Raw genomic sequence first — 17,414 nt, forward strand, 5'->3', positions numbered from 1 at the left:
TACTTGCAAAGCAGTGTCGATTTTTATATTCAGTTCTTTTAACTGGTGCTCAGGAATTGCTGCACTTTGAGAGCAGAAGAGCTGTTGAACTTCAATTCCTGCCAGGCAGCCATCACAGCCTCTTTCTCTTAGTCTAGATGTCGCCTACAACATAAATAATGACTGGTAAATACATATGTGGATGCTATAGTTACTAGCAAAATTAAAACAACAACAACAACCCTACAGCTAAAACAAAGCACAAAGACATCTAAACACTAGATATAAATGAGAAGTTCTGGATTGTCCATAATAAGAAGTGGGCAGTCTGAAATTTTGAAAGCCTAAATTAACCATTTTGAAGAGAAAACAAACCTGATACAGCATTACCTTGTTGGTGGGGAGGGGTGGGGAGGGGAGGGGAGGGGTGGGGTGTGTCAGCATCAGCAAAAAGGTCCTAACACAGGCCAAGGAGCCTAGGAGAAGAAAGAGACATATCCAGAGAACTAGAGCCCAGGTAAGCAACAGGAAGAGGGGCCACAAACACGGCAAGACAATGCAGGTCCTGGGGAGGGGTCCCCACTTTACCCTAAGGAAATGAGAGGCAACATCATCCGATTTTAAAACAAAGAATTGCACAACAGGGAGGGGAGAAGAGTCCAGAGAAGTATCAGTCCCCTGAACTAGGACAGTGACAGTGGACATGGAAAGGGGAAGAGATCTGTAAGTATTTGGAGTTGGGACCTGCAGGACTTTCTTAAGGATTGAACTAATGTAGACTTGACAGAAAGACTGATGGATAAATCTCAGTTCTTGAATCAATGACCCAGTATAGGATGGCTCTACTTACTAGTAAGGGGTAGATCTGGAGAGAAACAGATATGAGGGGAAAAGCTAAAATTGAGACAGCTAAGGTGGGCAACAGCCAAATTCGGGAGGTCCAGAGCCCACCAGAAGTGGCTGGTCACATATACTGAAGCATCCCCCATGACAGAGTGGTCTAAGTCCCCTAAGGACATCCCCTAAAGAGAAGAGAAGAGAAATGAGCCTTGAGAAACACACATTCAGAAGCTGAGGAGAGGCTAGGAGCGATGATGAAGAAAGGCCAGTGCAAGACAAAAGGGGGTAAACAAGAAAGCATGGTTCTTGAGCTGGGGATGGTGGTAGGAATGGGTTGTCCCAGTAACTCAGAGGGGCTGAAGGGATGACTGCTTGAGTTCAGGATTTCCTGCACAGCCTGGGCTATACACCAAGACGACCTGCACGTTCAAGACAGCCTGATCTTACCCCTGGGCAACTTAGCAAGGTCTTGTCTCAAAATTTAAGAAAAGGGGGAGTAGGTGATTTGGGGAGGTAACAGTGCAAAGGCTCTGGGTTCAATCTCTAGTACTAGGAGGGAAAAAAAGGAAAAAGAAGAAGAAATGCCTGGTTCTTAGATACCACAAAAATAAAGTACTGCATTTTCCCCTTGTAAATATTGTGAGCTGCTGACTGGAGTTAAAGGGCTCCCTGGATCTGAAAATATAGAAGGCAGGCACCAGTGACCTTGACGAGGCATATTCTTGTGCAGGAGGGGAAGCCAGATTTCCACAAACTGAATGAAGCCATTTATATAGGGTTTTTTGGGCCAAAAAAAGAAATAAACTAAAGTAAATACTATATTCCCTCTTTCTCTCTCTCTCCCTCTCCCTCCCTCCCTCCCTCCCTCCCTCTCTCTTTCTCTTCTTCTGGGGGACCTTGCACTTGAGAGGCAGGCACAGCACCACTGAGCTAAATCCCCGGCCCTGAGATGATATAGTATAAAAATGTGAAAAATTATGTTTTGACAATTTGATTAAAGGCGATTTCTTAAATCTCATGAAATGAAATATACTGCTAATTTAATTTGGAGTGGTTCAAATTAGACATTGCATAATTCAACACACTATTCCTTAACTATAAATTACCTTCTACTCTGAAATGGAATAGTAAGTCCTAGTAAAAATCTCATTTTGGAAGGTTTATTCCCCCTCCACCCACTCACCCAGTACACGGGATCGAACTCAGGACATTGTGCATGCCAGGCAGGTGTGGCACCACTGAGCTACATCCCCGACCCTATTTTTTTTTTTTTTTTGGTACCGGGGATCAAACTCAGGAACTTGTGCTTGCCAGGCAGGCACAGTGCCACTGAGCTACATCCTCGGCCCATCCCCGACCCTATTTATTCCTTCTCATACTGGAAACAGTATTGTGTCTACAAGAAATGTGTTTTCACTGATTACAGGAAAGGTCTCCTTAAAAGAGACTTTTTAAAAGAGCTGCTTTTGATTTGCTTATATTCAAGTTTAAATTCTTCTGGTTGTAGAAAAGAACTACAGAATGTCATAACAGTGACTGGAAAAAGAATCCTATGCTGGACTTCTCCATCCATGGAGCTCAGGGAGAGCCTGTCACTCATCATTGTGGCAGGTCCCCTCAGTCAGGAGGTTGTGTGAGAAATTAGGTCACCAGGAGACAAGAATACCCACTAATTCATCTGTTGTGCTGGGAAACAGCCACTCTTTCAAAAGATTAAAGACTTCTTTTTTTTTGGTACCGGTGATCAAACTCGGGACCTTGCACTTTCGAGGCAGGCGGTGGAACCACTGAGCTAAATACCTGGCTTAAAGACTTCTTAGAGTCAAATAAAGCAATAATGGAGAAGTGCTCAAATCACATGTAAAGCAACTGACGAATGAGGACCTAGGCAAAGTTAGATAAACTAAGAATCTTTTTTTAAAAAATGATGCCAAGCACATCTAAAGTGAGTGATTTGGCTATCAAAAAACACAAAATCTCCTATGTCCACTGGGCTTTAACTCTAGCATGGCTGTGGCTTTGGGGCCTGGCATTCTATCTGTCTGCCAAACACTCCTGCTAGCCTACCTAGCTGCCTGGCTAAGCACTGGCTCTCTCCAGCCTGCTCCACCCTGTCTTTCCCGACTTAGGCGCCAGCCTTCTCCCTGCCCCTCTCTTCCCAGAAGCTTTCCTGCACCACTCCCACTTGGGAGCAGAACTCTTCCTCTGGCTCCTGTATATCTCCACCACTGCCCCTTCACCTTGTTTTTGTAATCCTGTGAGTAAAGGCTGTCAGCTCAGTGCCTGGCATAAAATGGGCATTCAGAAGGCCAGTCACTGTTATATGAATGAGCAGGCTAATGACAGAGTTTAAAACTTACATTTCTAAAGAAAATGGCTCTTTTGAGAACCAATAGGCAAAAGCCCCCTGGAACCTCTCCCATTTGAACACAGGGCCCAATGTCCCCGAAGCCAGTTACCTCAGCAGCCCCCCGCCAGGAACGCACAGCTTCCTCTAGTTCAGGCGTGTGGCCCATGCCAGATAAGCCGCCACCACCGCTGCTGTTCTTTTTCTCTGGTACAACCACCTCAGCAAAGCAAGAATGAGCCACCGGCTGGACTTTCTGTAATGCGTGAGTCAAAAACTGGAAATGGACTTGCACCACTGTCAAGAAGCATCGCCCTAATACCTGTGAAAACAAGAGAGCCAGGGGTTTTAGGTTCAGGTTGCTGATCAATTAGCACAACGAATTCTCAACTATCAACAATTTAAGTCCTCACACTTTAGAAGGATCTGGCTTTGTTCTCATATTTGAACCTAGGTGCCCTGGTGCCTAGAAGTCACATTTCAACCACGCAGCAAACCTTCACGTTCAGATGGGCATTCCAACTTCACACGAAGCATCCTTGCTCCTTTCTCCACTCCCTCACCTGGACTCTGGCTTACCACCCCTGACTGTCTTGCAGCTCCTGCTGACCAGAGCAATCCACAATCCCAACTATGTTCACCCAGTGTTCGAAAGGTGAAGAAAAAGCCATGTGATTAAAAATCTGAAACAAGGTTAGTTTGGGTTATAAGAAAACATCCCAGGGCCAAGGATTTAGCTCAGTGGTTCCGGCACCTGCCTTGAAAGCGCAAGGTCCCGAGTTCGATCCCTGGAACCAAAAAAAAATCAACAAACAAAAAAGAAAACATCCCACTGGAATTGGAATCCAAAAGATACTGGTTACTCAGTGTTAATACAGTTATTAACATAGTTGTATGTTTTATTCCAGCCTTATGAAACAAAGCTGACAGACCAGTCTTCTCAGGGTCATCAAAACATATTAGGCAACCCTATTCATCAGTACGTAGAAACCCATTAACCTGATACGCGTTAGTAGTTGGTTGGTTTATAGTCCAAGCAGGAATTTTTTTTTTTCTCTCCAGTCCTGGGGATTGAACCCAGGAGCACTTTATCACTAAGCTATACCCCAGACCTTTTTTTTTATTGGTACTGGGGATCAAACTCAGGACCTTGCACTTGTGAGGCAGCTGCAGTGCCACTGAGCTAAATCCCTGGCTACCCCAGACCTTTTTACTAAGACAGGGTCTTGCTAAATTGGCCAGGCTGACTTGGAACATGTGACCCTCCTTCCTCACCCTCTAGAGTAGCTGAGATTACAGACATACACTCCTATACAAGGCTGGAAACTCATTTTTTAAAAAAAACTATATAATACATACAAAAATATTATACACTATAAACATTTTAAGACATGAAAGTACATTTCTCTGGCAACCTTCTGGGATCAGCTGTTCTCTGACATTTGCTGCTCCCTGTTTTCTTTCTTGCCTTAACCACAGCTATAATGAATTCTCTATGATTTCCTATTTCTCTTTCTTTAGAGCAATACTGTAGTTGCTATTTGCAAAGCAATTCTGAGCAGAAATGTTCTAGATTACTGACATTTTTTCCTAATCTCTTACAATAGTCTTGCCCACACCAAATTTGACAATACCAACAAAAACTTTCTGTAATTCTTTTATCACATTCCATAATATTTGGATTTTTTGTGTGGAAGGTATTTTATTTATTTTCATTGGCTTACAGAGATTACTCATAAAAAGGTTATTTATTAAATTAGCAATTCATCCAACTAGTAGGAGAAAACTTAAAAGGGCTGTGGCTGGTAAATGTTCAGAACTGTTTTCATCCCCCACCCCACCCCCGCCTGTCCATGACTGAGAGTTTAACCCAGGGAGTGCTGAGTTACATACATCCTAGCTCTTTCAATCTTATTTTGAAATAAGGTCTCATTAAGTTGCCCTAAATTGGCCTGGAACTTGTGATCTTTCTATCTCAGCCTCCTGAGTAGCTAGGATTATAGGTCACTTAACCACTGCTCACCTGCTGTGCATCCTTGTTCCTAATAGGTTGTCAACGGCCCTGTGCAATCTAGTTCCTAACAGACTGTCTCTGCTCTATAACAACTGGATGTAGTTCAGGGCTAGTAGCACTGGGATCAGGCACAGGACAGAAGCTCAATCTTAAATGACACAGGCTGAGGGGTCCTGAAGCTCCAGACATGCAGACCAGGGAGGAGGAGCAAGGCCGGCTCCACAGGGATGGACGCTTTCTTCCTCCCCCTCCCCCATGAATCTTGGCAAATGACGGCAAAGGGGGAGGAGGAGGAGAAAGTGAAGATGCTATACACATTCTCACAGCTTCTGACCAATAAAAGTGAGGCATTCATTCTTGCAATAAACATATTACTATGTGAATGTCTAATATGTACAAAGCACAAAAAGTCTAGGATTCTACAAGACAGAGAATGAGCAAGTTCCTAAACTCATGAGGGTTACAAATCTGTAAATAAGTATATGAGGTCAGGCGTTGCTGGAGAATGAACATCACAGGGCAGGTAGGTAAGCAAAAGGCTGTCTGATGATATTGACCAAGGGAAAAGAGCTACATTCCCTTTACTGAAAGTAAAAATTCTGAGAAACAGCTCTGAAGGCCTGAGGCAGGGCCCAGAACAGGACATTCATCTGATAATGTTGCCCTGGGTCACACATCCATTTCTGAGGAAGGATGGGGTTGGCGCAGGTCCTCTTCACTGCACAGGGGTGGAATGGTGGAAAGGGGAGAATGCTGCTAAAGGAACAAGCAGGGGAAGACATGCCAGACAGTTTTAATAGGTGTTTTTGGTGTGCTGTCTCTACTATTTACTACACATTTGACCTTAGATGAGTCATTTAGTCTAAGTTTCTTCTCTGTAAATAAGGAATAATAATAAGAGCTTAGCTACCGGGTACCTCCCTCTTCCTACCCACAATGTATAATCTCTCTCCTTCTCAACCCAGATTATGATTATGACAAAATATATGTTGTAAATAATTCATTAAAAACCAATCAAACCAATAGTCATCCTGAGCCTTAGAAACAGCTGTTTTAATGACTATCTACTCTAAAATTTTACGCAAAATAACAGATGTATAAACATAACCTTCCTGAGACAATAGATCTCTACCTTCAGCTTGTCTCTGCCCACTCTTTCTCTGTCTTATTCCTTAGCCTGGCTCTCCTCCTGTGACAGACCTTCCCACTCTTGAACCAGAGATGAGTCCTTGGGGATCTTCCTGACATAAATTTAGGAAGAGTATGATAAGCTCAGGGCCACAGACAGCTATTTTTTCCTTCACATGGAGAAAGTTTCCTGAACTATGGGGTTCTGTAGGGTTACAGGACAGATATGGTAGGCTGGGGAATGGACGAGTAGAATAGTCAAGGACAGTCATTTAAGTTTAAAGTAATACTGAAACTATCAACAGCTACCATTTATTGAGTGTTTAAGCCATACCAAACACATTACACATGGTAAAGTGACCCTGTGAGGTGTGAGCATTTCATCCATTTTATAGATGACAACATTGAGGTTTAAAGAGATAAAGCTAGGTGCAGTGGCGTACACCTGTAATCTCAGCTACTTGAGACTGAGAGGTTGAGGCAGGAGGATCACAGGTCCAAGGCCAGCTTGGGCAATTCAGTGAAATTCTAGTCCCCCCACCCTACAAAAATAAAATGGACTAGAGGTATAAAAAGCTCAGTGGCAGGGCCGGGGATTTAGCTCAATGGTTCCTCTGCCTGCCTCAAAAGCGCAAGGACCCGAGTTCGATCCCCAGTACCAAAAAACAAAACAAAACAAAAGAAAACAAAACAAACAAACAAAAGCTCAGTGGCAGAGTACCCCTCGGTTTGATCCCCAGTATTACCAAAAAAAAGGGGGGGGGGAGAAGAGAGGGAAGAGAAGGGGGGAGGAGGAGGGGAAAGAGAGTGAGAAAGGAGGAAGAATAGGAGAGGAGGAGAGAGGGAGGGTAGGAAGATGTCAAGCAGGTAATAAGTGAGGATCTGATGATACCAGGTCTGTGTGATTCCAAAAAGTGATGTTTCTAACCACCAGGTTGCCCTGTCTTCCTAGAACAAGATCCAGGGGTAGACGTAATAGAGGATGGATACCAGAGAAGCAGCTCTGAATTACAGGCAACTGTCAGCGCTCCACTGGAATAGAACCCTATTTTCCAGGAATCCTTGATGGTACAAAAGAGCACATCTTGACCTTCTCAGTCCACTGTATAGGCATCACATCTGTTGCCACAGATGTTGTCCACATGGATATAACTAGAATCCTTTTTCTTCTTGGTGACTTTTCTATTTTATTCAGATTGTAAAACATTTTAATTTCAGGTAACCCTATTTTAATCACCAAAAGACTACCCTGTCTGTATCACCATAGTTGTTGAAAATCAACCCACCTGTCAAATCCACCTTCACAGAATATTTCAACATTCAGTTTTAGTTATTCCTCTTCAAGGCTTAGGGCCTGATTCAGCCCTAATACCTATATGTGACTGAAATTATGGATGCCCAAGTCTATTTCACTTCCCAAAAACATTTTATGATTTTTCATATTAGCATAAGTAATTTCACACTAAATACATTGTTCTGACTAACTTCATTCAACAGCTCATCTTTCTTATTCTCGTAACCATACCAAGTAAAGAAATAAACTCATCATATATACATTTATTTCTGTTCAGTTAAAAAGTTAAAAAAAAGAGTGAAAAGAAGTAGATCTCAACTGGCTGTCTTTATTGGAAATTCCAAAGCCATTCAATCATTTTTTTGTCTTCAATATTTATACCTTACATATTACATTTGGTTCCAAATATCCTCAACCTTGTTCTTAATGAGGCCTCTTTTGTCCTTATAATTCCAGAGTCATTACATAATGATTTAACCAACAGACCAGAATGTGATACAAAGACTTAAACGTGTCTGCAGAGAAACAGAATGCAGTAGACCATACCTATACTATAGAAAATGCTTATGCAGATTATACTACAGTATAAAAATGTAAAAAAGAGGTTTACTGAAACCAACATGTAAAAGTCTACAAAAGCGGGGCTAGTGGCGTGTACCTGTAATCCCAGCACTCAGGAGGCTGAGGCAGGAGGATCACTGTGAGTTTGAGGCCAGCCTGGGCTACACTTTGAGTTCAAAGACAGCCTGAACTACATTGTGAGACCTTGTTTCCGGGGGGGTAGGGGTGGGGGGGTGGGAAGTCTAACATAGATGGCTAGGGGTGTAGCTCTGTGATACAGTACTTGCCTAGCATCCATGATGCCCTCAGTTCACTCTGTAATTCCAGCACTCAAGAGGCGGAGGCGGAAAGATTGGGAGTTTGAGGCCGGCCTAGGGCACATAGGGAGACCTTGTTTTGAAAAACAGAAATGGGGGTGGGGGGGATAGCACATTATACTCCCAGCACTCTGGGAGGCTGAGGCAGGAAGACCTCACATTCAAACACAGCTTGAGCAACTTGTTTGTTTGCTTTTTTTTTGTGGTACTGGGGATTGAACCTGGGTCCTTGTACTTGCGAGGCAGGCGGCAGAACCACTGAGCTGAATCCCCGGCCCCAGCCTGAGCAACCTTAATGACTGTCTCAAAGTAAAAAATAAAGGAAGGGCTGAAGATGTAGCTAAGTGTGAAAGTCCTGGGTTCACACCCCAATACTACGCAAAGAAAGAAAGAAATGTGTATATCCAAGTATCTAACTGAAATCACCCTTTCAGTGTCTAACAGATATCCTAGACATACATTTCCAGCCTCACCACTCCTCACTCCAACAGAAAGCACTGCTCTGTGTGTGTGTGTGTGTGTGTGTGTGTGTGTGTGTGTGTGTGTGTGTGTGTGTTTGTGTGTATGTGTGACCTGGTGGTAGGGCAGAAACTCTGGAGCCATCTTAGACCCCCACCCAAAACCACCAACAAAAGGAAGGACATTCTCACATAACTACACTATGGATGAGCCTTAAAGGCAGTATGCTAAGTGAAATAAGCCAGTCACAAAAAGGACAAATATTCTATGATTCTACTTATAGAGGGCTCGTAGAATAGTCAAGTTCATAACAACAGAGGGGGCCAGGAATTTAGCTCAGTGGTTCCGCCACCTGCCCTGAAAGCACAAGGACCCGAGTTCAATCCCCGGTACCAAAAAAACAAAAAACAAAAATACCCATAACAACAGAGGTAGAATGGTGGTTGCCAAGGGCCAGGGACAAAAGGGAACCAACAGTTATTATTTAATAGGTGCAAGGGGCTGGGGATTTAGCTCAGTGGTTCTGTCGCCTACCTTGAAAGCGCAAGGTCCTGAGTTTGATCCTCGGTACCAAATAAAAAAACAAACAAAAAAACCCCAATGAGAATATTTAATAGGTGCAGAGTTTTAGTTTGGAAAGATTAAAAAAGAAGTCCTAGAGATGGATGGTGGTCAAAGGTTGCACAGCCATTGTGAATTTTTTCCCCCCAGTACTGTGGATTGAACCCAGGCTGAGCTGTATTCTTAGTGCTTTTTGTTTTCTTATTGTTACTATTTTTATTTTTGGTACTGGGGATCGAACTTGGGACCTTGAGCTTTCGAAGCAGGTGGTGGCACCAATGAACTAAATCCCCAGACTGTTTTCGTATTTTGAGGCAAGGTCTTACCAAGTTGCTCAGGCTGGCCTTGAACTTGTGATTCTCTTGCCTCAGCCTCCTGAGTAGCTAGGAAGGACAGGTGTGCACCACCATGCCTGGTATTACCGAACTGTATACTTATAGTTAAAATGGGAAATTTTATGTTATGTATATTTGACCACAATAAAAAAATGTCTAACTGCTTTAAGTTGTCTCCTCTGCAACCATTCCATTCCAAGTTACTATCATCTCTTTGTTGGTTACTGTAATGGACGCTAACTAGTCTTCTTGCTATCATTCAATGAGGGTTAAGTTTATCTACACATAATAAAAAAGGCCAAAACAATACAGGGTTTATTTTTTCCTAAGGTAAAACAAGTCCAGAGACAAAGTCCAAGCTGGAATGGAGATTCTAGGGCATCATAAGAAGCTCAATTTCTATGTCTGTGTTCTCAGGCAAGGTGACCTTCAGCCATTCCGCCTGCTTTCTGCGTAGTACAAACTTGGGGGAAGGGAAGGGAGCGCTCTTTTCTCTTTAAGAAGACTTGAAATTACATTTTCATGGACCAGATCTTGAAATCAAATGACCACTGCCAGCTATATGGGAGACAGAGAGGTGTAATCCTCAAACCTCATCCCTGAAAATACATCAATACAATATGTCCAAAAAACAAAATCAGATAAGGACGGGGCACTGGGAGGTATCAGCATCTCCTCTCTCACTGAGGCTCCAAGGCTCTTGGCCCTGACCCTGGCCCTGGCCCTGCCACCAGTTTTTCCCAGGTTAGAATGGAGGTCCTCCTATGAGGGCTAGTGGCTTCACAGTGAGTCAGGTCAGAGAAATAGCTGAAAAGCTGCACAAAACAACTGTCAGGCTTGAGGCTATTTTTCAACTGCAGCACAGCACTCTTCACACCTGATGCCACTTTCTATTTATTTGTCTGTCTCATCTGTCAGGGCCTGGAGCAGTTTTGATTGTCCTCACTCATCTTTGCTCACTGGCAGCCACCTCATCTGTATCTTACTGAGGAAGGTACAGCCAGGTAAAGAGCAAAGCAGGCCAGGTGGCCCGACCCTACTGGGCGGGGGCCAGTTAGAATGAGCAAGGGCTCTCAGGGATGCTTTTGCATTTGGATATTTCTATTCTCCAGGCTCTGGACATTTTATGATTAGCTTGAAGAGCAGAAAGCCCTGTCCATGGAGGGATGAGCTCTACCAACAAGCACACAGCACACAGACAGCACTGGCCTGAGGCAGTTGAAAGGAACTGGACACATAGGACATTTAACTTGTGTGTGCTGGTACCAGAACATTTTTGTGTGTGTGTGTGGTGCCTGGGATTGCACTCAGGACCTTGTGCTTGTGAGTAGGTGCAGCGCCACTGAGCTAAATCCCTAGCCGCACCCAGAACTTTTCTTTTGTGGCTGCTGGGGATTGAAGCCAGGCCTTGGCCATGCAACTCAAGTGCTCTACTATTGAGCTACATTCTAAGTGCATGCCAGGACTTCAGGGAAATGTTGTTTTATGGGTGATCAGATTCTAGATTTGTAAAAGAGAAAGGCAGCTAGGGAAGAGGCCATTAATCAGTCCTACAAAATCTCACAGCTGACCAGCAGCCATAACAATTAATTCAAGATATAGCTTAGTGGCAAAGTGCTTCCCTAGCAGGTCAAGCAGGTCATTACACCTGTGTAATGCTAACATCTGGGAAGGCTGAGACAGGAAGGCTGCAAGTTTGAGCCCAGTCTGGGCAATTTAAGTGACTTAGTGAGGCCCTGTCTCAAAATAAAAAAGGCATGGGATATAGTTTAGTGTGAAAGTCCTGAGTTCAACCCCCTAGCAGCAAACACACACACATATAAACAAGCTAGTTCCACCTCAACTTATAATCTATAAACTCTTCTATTTCTGTTTCCTTTTCACTTGCTCACCAAGTCTAATTTTTCCCTTGCATTCATTCAAGGCTTTTTAGCACCTCTGCAATTTAATAGTTTGTTTTTTTTTTCAGTACTGGGGATTAAACCCAGGAATCCTCAGGTACATTCCCAGCCTTTTAAAATTTCATTCTGAGAAAAGGTCTTGATAAATTGCCCAAGCTGGCCTCAAACTTGTAATCCTCCTGTCTCAGCCTCCTGAGTAGACGAGATTACAGATGTGTGCCACTGCATCTGGCTAACTCTGCAACTTTAAATTATATTCTCCTAAAACAAAGCAACACTGCCACTCACTCACCAGTCGGCAAAAGCAGGAACACAACATTCTTTCCTTGAGTCTCACCTCCTGCTGGGGTCCTGCCCTTAGAGGGTCTTTACTCTGTCCCCATTTCTCTTGATTCTCTCTTGTGAGACAGGATCTCACCATGTAGTCCAGGCTGGCCTCAAACTTGCAGTGATCATCCTGCCTCAGCCTCCCGAGTGCTGGAATTACAGACATGCCCACCAGCCCAGCAGCCTTGATTCATTTTTATTCTCTTCATTTTTCTAAAAAGCATCTACTTTTCTCTCATTTCTACACCTTGAGTTTTCTTATTACTCTGTAATATTTCCATCTGGCAAAAGACCTCTTCACACATACAAACTCTTCCAAGAAATGGTCCTCTGATTCATCATTCCTATCATGTATGTATTCATGTTTCTCTCTCTTATTCAAACTTGGCAAATGCTTAAACATATACAAAAGCAAAGCATAGCAACCCCCATACACACATCAAAAATCTTCCATGTCAATTACTATGCCATGCTTCTTTCATCTATTCTTCTCCTCTTCCCCAATCCTTTGTCTTTTTACCTTTGGTTTGAATTTCAACTTCAAAAAGGTATTTTTATTTATTTTTGCAGTACAGTACTGGGAATTGAACCCAGGGCCTTTGTATTGAACTACATCACAAGCTCTTTTTAAATTTTTTAGTTTTGAGGCAGGGTCTTACTAGGTCATTAAATTGCCCAAGCTTGGCTTGACCTGGTGATCCTCAGCCTCCTAGAGTGCTGGGGTTACAGGCATTTCTAATCATATCCGGTTTATTTGATATATCTTTTAAATCTTTCTTTTTTTTTTTTTGAGACGGTCTTATAGGCATGTGCCATTGTGCTGGCCTCTTCAATCTCTTTTAATTTAAAACAGTACCTTATATGTAATTATTTTTCATGCAACTGACTCATTGAAAAAAAAAATCAAGTCAACTAACAGAATATGCCACAATCTGAATTTGTTGGATTGTTTTCTGTGGTGTTGTGTAACTTATTCCACTATACCTCATATTTTCTGTGGATTGGAAATTCATTCTAGAAGCCTGATTAGGTTATTTCAGTCCTTCCTCCTTTTTAGGAGAGGAAGAGGAAGAAGTACAAAACTATATTATTGTTATGCTGTGTGGTTCTTACTGTATCACATCAGGACCCCTGGTCATCTGTCTCAGTTTTGGTGACAGATTGATCAATGAGCCTGGTGTGGAGAAGGCAAAATGATTCCCCAGAAACTTTTTACCAGATGGTTTTATCTTCCACTGTTGGCTACAGTTCCAGTCATTGAATTCATCACAGTGGTAAAATTATTTTTCTAGTTATATTAACCTTTATACACAGAAGAATGTTGAGATTCTTCTAATACAGACCACTCCCTCACCCATTAGGGTTATTTGGATACACAAAAACAGAGCATATTAGAAAAGCAGGAAATCTGCATAATTCCTTACTTTCCTGTTTTTATTTAGCAATTTTTAAAATAATGAGTTAGTTGCACACCCATGTCTTGGCAGATCAAGGTGAAAGGGCGAAGCCCCTCCACAGTGGCAGATGCCCTCTGGCACTGGTGGCTTTTATCCACATAGAATGGGCTAGGCAGACATGGAATCTTGTTTGTTGTTCACAATGCAAATTTAGAGTTACCCAAATGCCAAATGCTTAATTAATTATAACATCTTCTAATGACTAACATGAAGACAATTTAGATAACAGCAGATTCATGGCAGCAAAAATTAATGTCAAGGCTAGCTTAGAGTGTGTACAGTGTCAGGGTGTAGCTTAGTGGCAGAGTAGTGGCTGGACTGACAATTTGAGACTATACAAAACAATTTCACTAAAACACTTGATGAGATCCTATCTTTCATTTTAGACAAAATATAAGTTCATTTTCAATATAAACTATAAATTTTCTAGAGAAGGAAAAATCTTGTCTGTCAATTGGCTTATCCAATGGTTCCTTGTTATGAAAAGTGCTATGGTTTGGAAAGTCCCACCACCCCAAAGGTCTATGTGTTAAAGGCTTGGTCCCCAACCCACAGCACATTTGGGAGGTGGAGGAACCCTGAGGAAGTGAGGCCTGGTAGAAATTAGGTCACTGGAGGAGTCCCCTTGAAAGGAATACTGGGACCCCAGTCCTTCTTCCTCTCTCTTTCCTTCCTGGCTGTCATGAGTTGAACAGACTTCCCACGGAGTGCTCTTACAATGATGTGCCAACCTCCCACAGGCCCAAAAGGAATGGGTCTACCTCCAAAACCATACGTCAAAAATGAACCTTTTTTGGGCTGGGGATCTAGCTCAGTGCTGCCACGACTGCCTGGCAAACGCAAGGTCCTGAGTTTGATGGGGGAGGGGTGTGAACCTTTCCATGTTTTAAGATGATTACCTCAAGTATTGTTACAGCAATGGAAATCACAGCAAGTATACTCAATGGACACCCTCTCCTTCCATGTCCTTGCCCATTCCCCATTCTAGATGCAAAGCAAACAGAACAGGGATTACTAATGATAGAAGAAACTCAAGAATTTATGCTTGAAAAGGTCCTGGCAGTTGTGATATCAGATAAATAATATTGCTGCTGTCTTAAACTACCCAACAGAAAAGATAATACAAAGGGAAAAGGAAGGTGCCTACCTCTGGAAACAGGTAGGAGCTAGCTGAGCAGGGGCAAATGTTCTGGGAGTAATAACTCTTTTCACCTAAAAGTGTTTCAGTTAGAACAACTTACTGTACACTCCTCTCTAATGTAGCTTTTGCACATATTTGTCCTCTACACTTCACAGAAGGGCTAACAGTGACTTCTAAGTTGTATTTGAAACAATGATAATGATGATGGTGACAATTAACTGGGTCATAGTGCTTTATATACAATAATCACTTCTGATCTCCACAAGAACTCTGGAAGGCAGGTAGTAATTCCATTTTATAGATGAGCAAACTGAGGCTCAAAGATGTTAAAAGATTTGTTCAAGGCCATGTAGGCACTAAGAAACAAAATCATCTTTTTTTTCTTTTCGTTTTTTTTTTTTTTGGTACTGGGGATCGAAATCGGGTCCTTGCGCTTGTGCAGCAGGCGACAAAAACACTGAGCTAAATCCCTGGCCCTTCTTTTCGTTTTTTTTGAGATAGGATCTCACTCTTTACCCCAGGGCTGGTCTGGAATTCACTACATAGCCCAGGCTGGCCTCAAACTTGTAGTGATCCTCCTGCCTCAGCCTCCTGAGTGCTGGGATTACAGGTGTGTACCACCATGCCTGTCTTCAGAATCATCTTCTAAACCCAGATCTTCTGATTCCACGCCTTGTATCTCAATTCTTGGGCTGATGTTCCAGTGTCACAGGCACTAGTCAACTAGTAAGACACTATGGCCACAACTCATTTCTGTGCAATGCTATTGTGAACCACGCAGAGTAAAGAGCGAAGTTACAAATGAGTACAGACTGGACAGGACACACACTGTCTGTCCCAGAGCAGAGTGGCACAGCATACAGTAATTGCAGCTCCTGGGGCACTAACTGTCAACCAAGAGGAAATCCCACACCTGGCTTTAAAAGCCAAAATCACCTAGGGAGCATTAGAAAAATGCATTAGGGCAGGAGGGAGAGGAATCATACTTTGTCCTAGGTTCAGAATAGCCAAGCAGGGCCAATGATTTAGCTCAGTAGTTCTACCGCCTGCCTTGCAGGCGCAAGGTCCCAAGTTCAATCCCTGGAACCAAAAAAAAAAAAAAAAAAAAAAGCCCAGCATTTGAATATTCTTAATATTAAATTTAGGATTTTCCTCTCACACAGTCCTGAGCTAAGTTCCTGAGTAGAGGTGTCTTTGTTTTCTGGTGCTATAATATTCAAATATGGATAATTCATAAAGGAAAGTTGTTTATTTTGGCTAACAGTTTTGATGGATGGAAAATCAATAATAGCATGGCATCAAGTGGAAGATCAAGCAGACAAGATGCACAGGCCCTGAACTGCAGCCCTGTGGCAGCTGGGAGCTGAAGGAGGTGAGGTCAGAGGGCAGAGTCCTGGCCAGAAACACCCTCACCCTGACTATGCCTGGCATCTACAGGCCTTGGAGTCAGGCCAAGAAGTTGGGAGCAGCTTCTTCCCATCACGCGCTCGCTCCCCACTGTAATGCTCATCTTGGACACTGGCTGGAACTAGCCAGCCATGAAGTGAAGCGTCAAATGAATGTCTACCTCACTGCTCAGCACTCCTTGAAAATTGAGACCTGCTTAAGTGTTAATACCTGTGTCAGACCTCTAAGAGGGACAGTCCCTTGCCACTGCTCAAAAAGAGAAAATGTCTCTGGGGAAAGAGTAAACTCCTTGCATGATATAGTCAGGGAACTCAGAAGCATAGTCAAGTGATTCCTAAGACACTCTGGGGAATGCATCTGCACTACTTCCCTGGCGCCCAATACAGTCTGGATCCATGTAAGAGGTTAGAGTGTGAAATGGTCCAGTCATGGTTGGCCACAACCCACAAAGGTTACCTCACTTTTTGGCCTCAAGGACCTTTTGTACTTTAATTTAAAAAAAGGATACAAAGGTTCTAGCTAATCTGGGTTATGGAGACTGATATTTGGTGTTTTAGAAATTAAAACCCATAGGATGCTTCAAAGTCCTTTTTGTTTCCAGCCTGAAAATATGTAATACCTTTTGGGGTTTTTTTTGGGGGGGGGGTTTGGTTTTTTTGGTAACGGGGTTCGAACTTGGGACCTTGTGCTTGAGAGGCAGGCGGCAGAACTACTGAACTAAATCCCTGGCCCGATACCTTTAGTTTAAAAAAAATCTCATGATGATTACACTCAACATATCTAGTTCCTCTTTAAGTTTTTACTGGTCTCAAAGTGATGCTCCAACTTCACTAATACTGTAATAATATAATGCTCTGTTTATAAACATGATGCAACAGACTCATATCAAAAAAATTAAATTCAATATTATTGTTTAAAAAACAACAAGCAGTTAGGTGCAAAAGAGACAAAAGATGAGGAGTGCCCCCACTTTACAACAGCCCACTTTTGAGGTAACTAGGCCCACTAGTGCAAGAACTCACACAAGAAACACAGTAATCCTCTTACTGACCTCATCACCTCTTAAAGGTCCCACTATCTCTCAAAATGGTCACACTGGAAATCAAATTTCAGCAGGAACTTTGTTGGGGACAAAGCACATCCAAACAATAGCAAAAGGCTTTGTCTAGGCAGTCAAGTTCAGGAATATTAGGCTCTTTCCACAGATATGAATACTAAAGAGCTTCTCTTCTCCAGGCTTTGCATATAAAATTCTAGAACAAAACAAAACAGGGAAAAAAATCCAAAAGCCTAGCTATTTCATCTGAGTTGATGAACATTCTAAGAAGAGAGACCCTCGTTGGCCT

General features: G+C 42.8%; 1 protein-coding gene across 2 annotated transcripts in view; it reads right to left on the reverse strand.

Moving 5' to 3' along the window:
* The window catches only part of Garre1 (granule associated Rac and RHOG effector 1), a 52,153-nt gene that overhangs the window by 30,660 nt on the left and 4,079 nt on the right, over positions 1-17,414 (reverse strand). For both annotated transcript variants that reach the window (XM_087191167.1, XM_013077477.3), the window contains exons 2-3: positions 3,279-3,488; positions 4-144 (exon numbers count right to left, since the gene is read on the reverse strand). In XM_087191167.1, coding sequence (XP_087047293.1) covers positions 4-144; positions 3,279-3,488 — 351 coding nt within the window. The remainder of the gene's footprint in view (positions 1-3; positions 145-3,278; positions 3,489-17,414) is intronic.

The sequence above is a fragment of the Heterocephalus glaber genome, unplaced genomic scaffold (assembly GCF_053883595.1).
Source record: "Heterocephalus glaber isolate CG9 unplaced genomic scaffold, H.glaber_assembly_v1.0 deba00001561, whole genome shotgun sequence".
NCBI lineage: Eukaryota > Metazoa > Chordata > Mammalia > Rodentia > Bathyergidae > Heterocephalus > Heterocephalus glaber.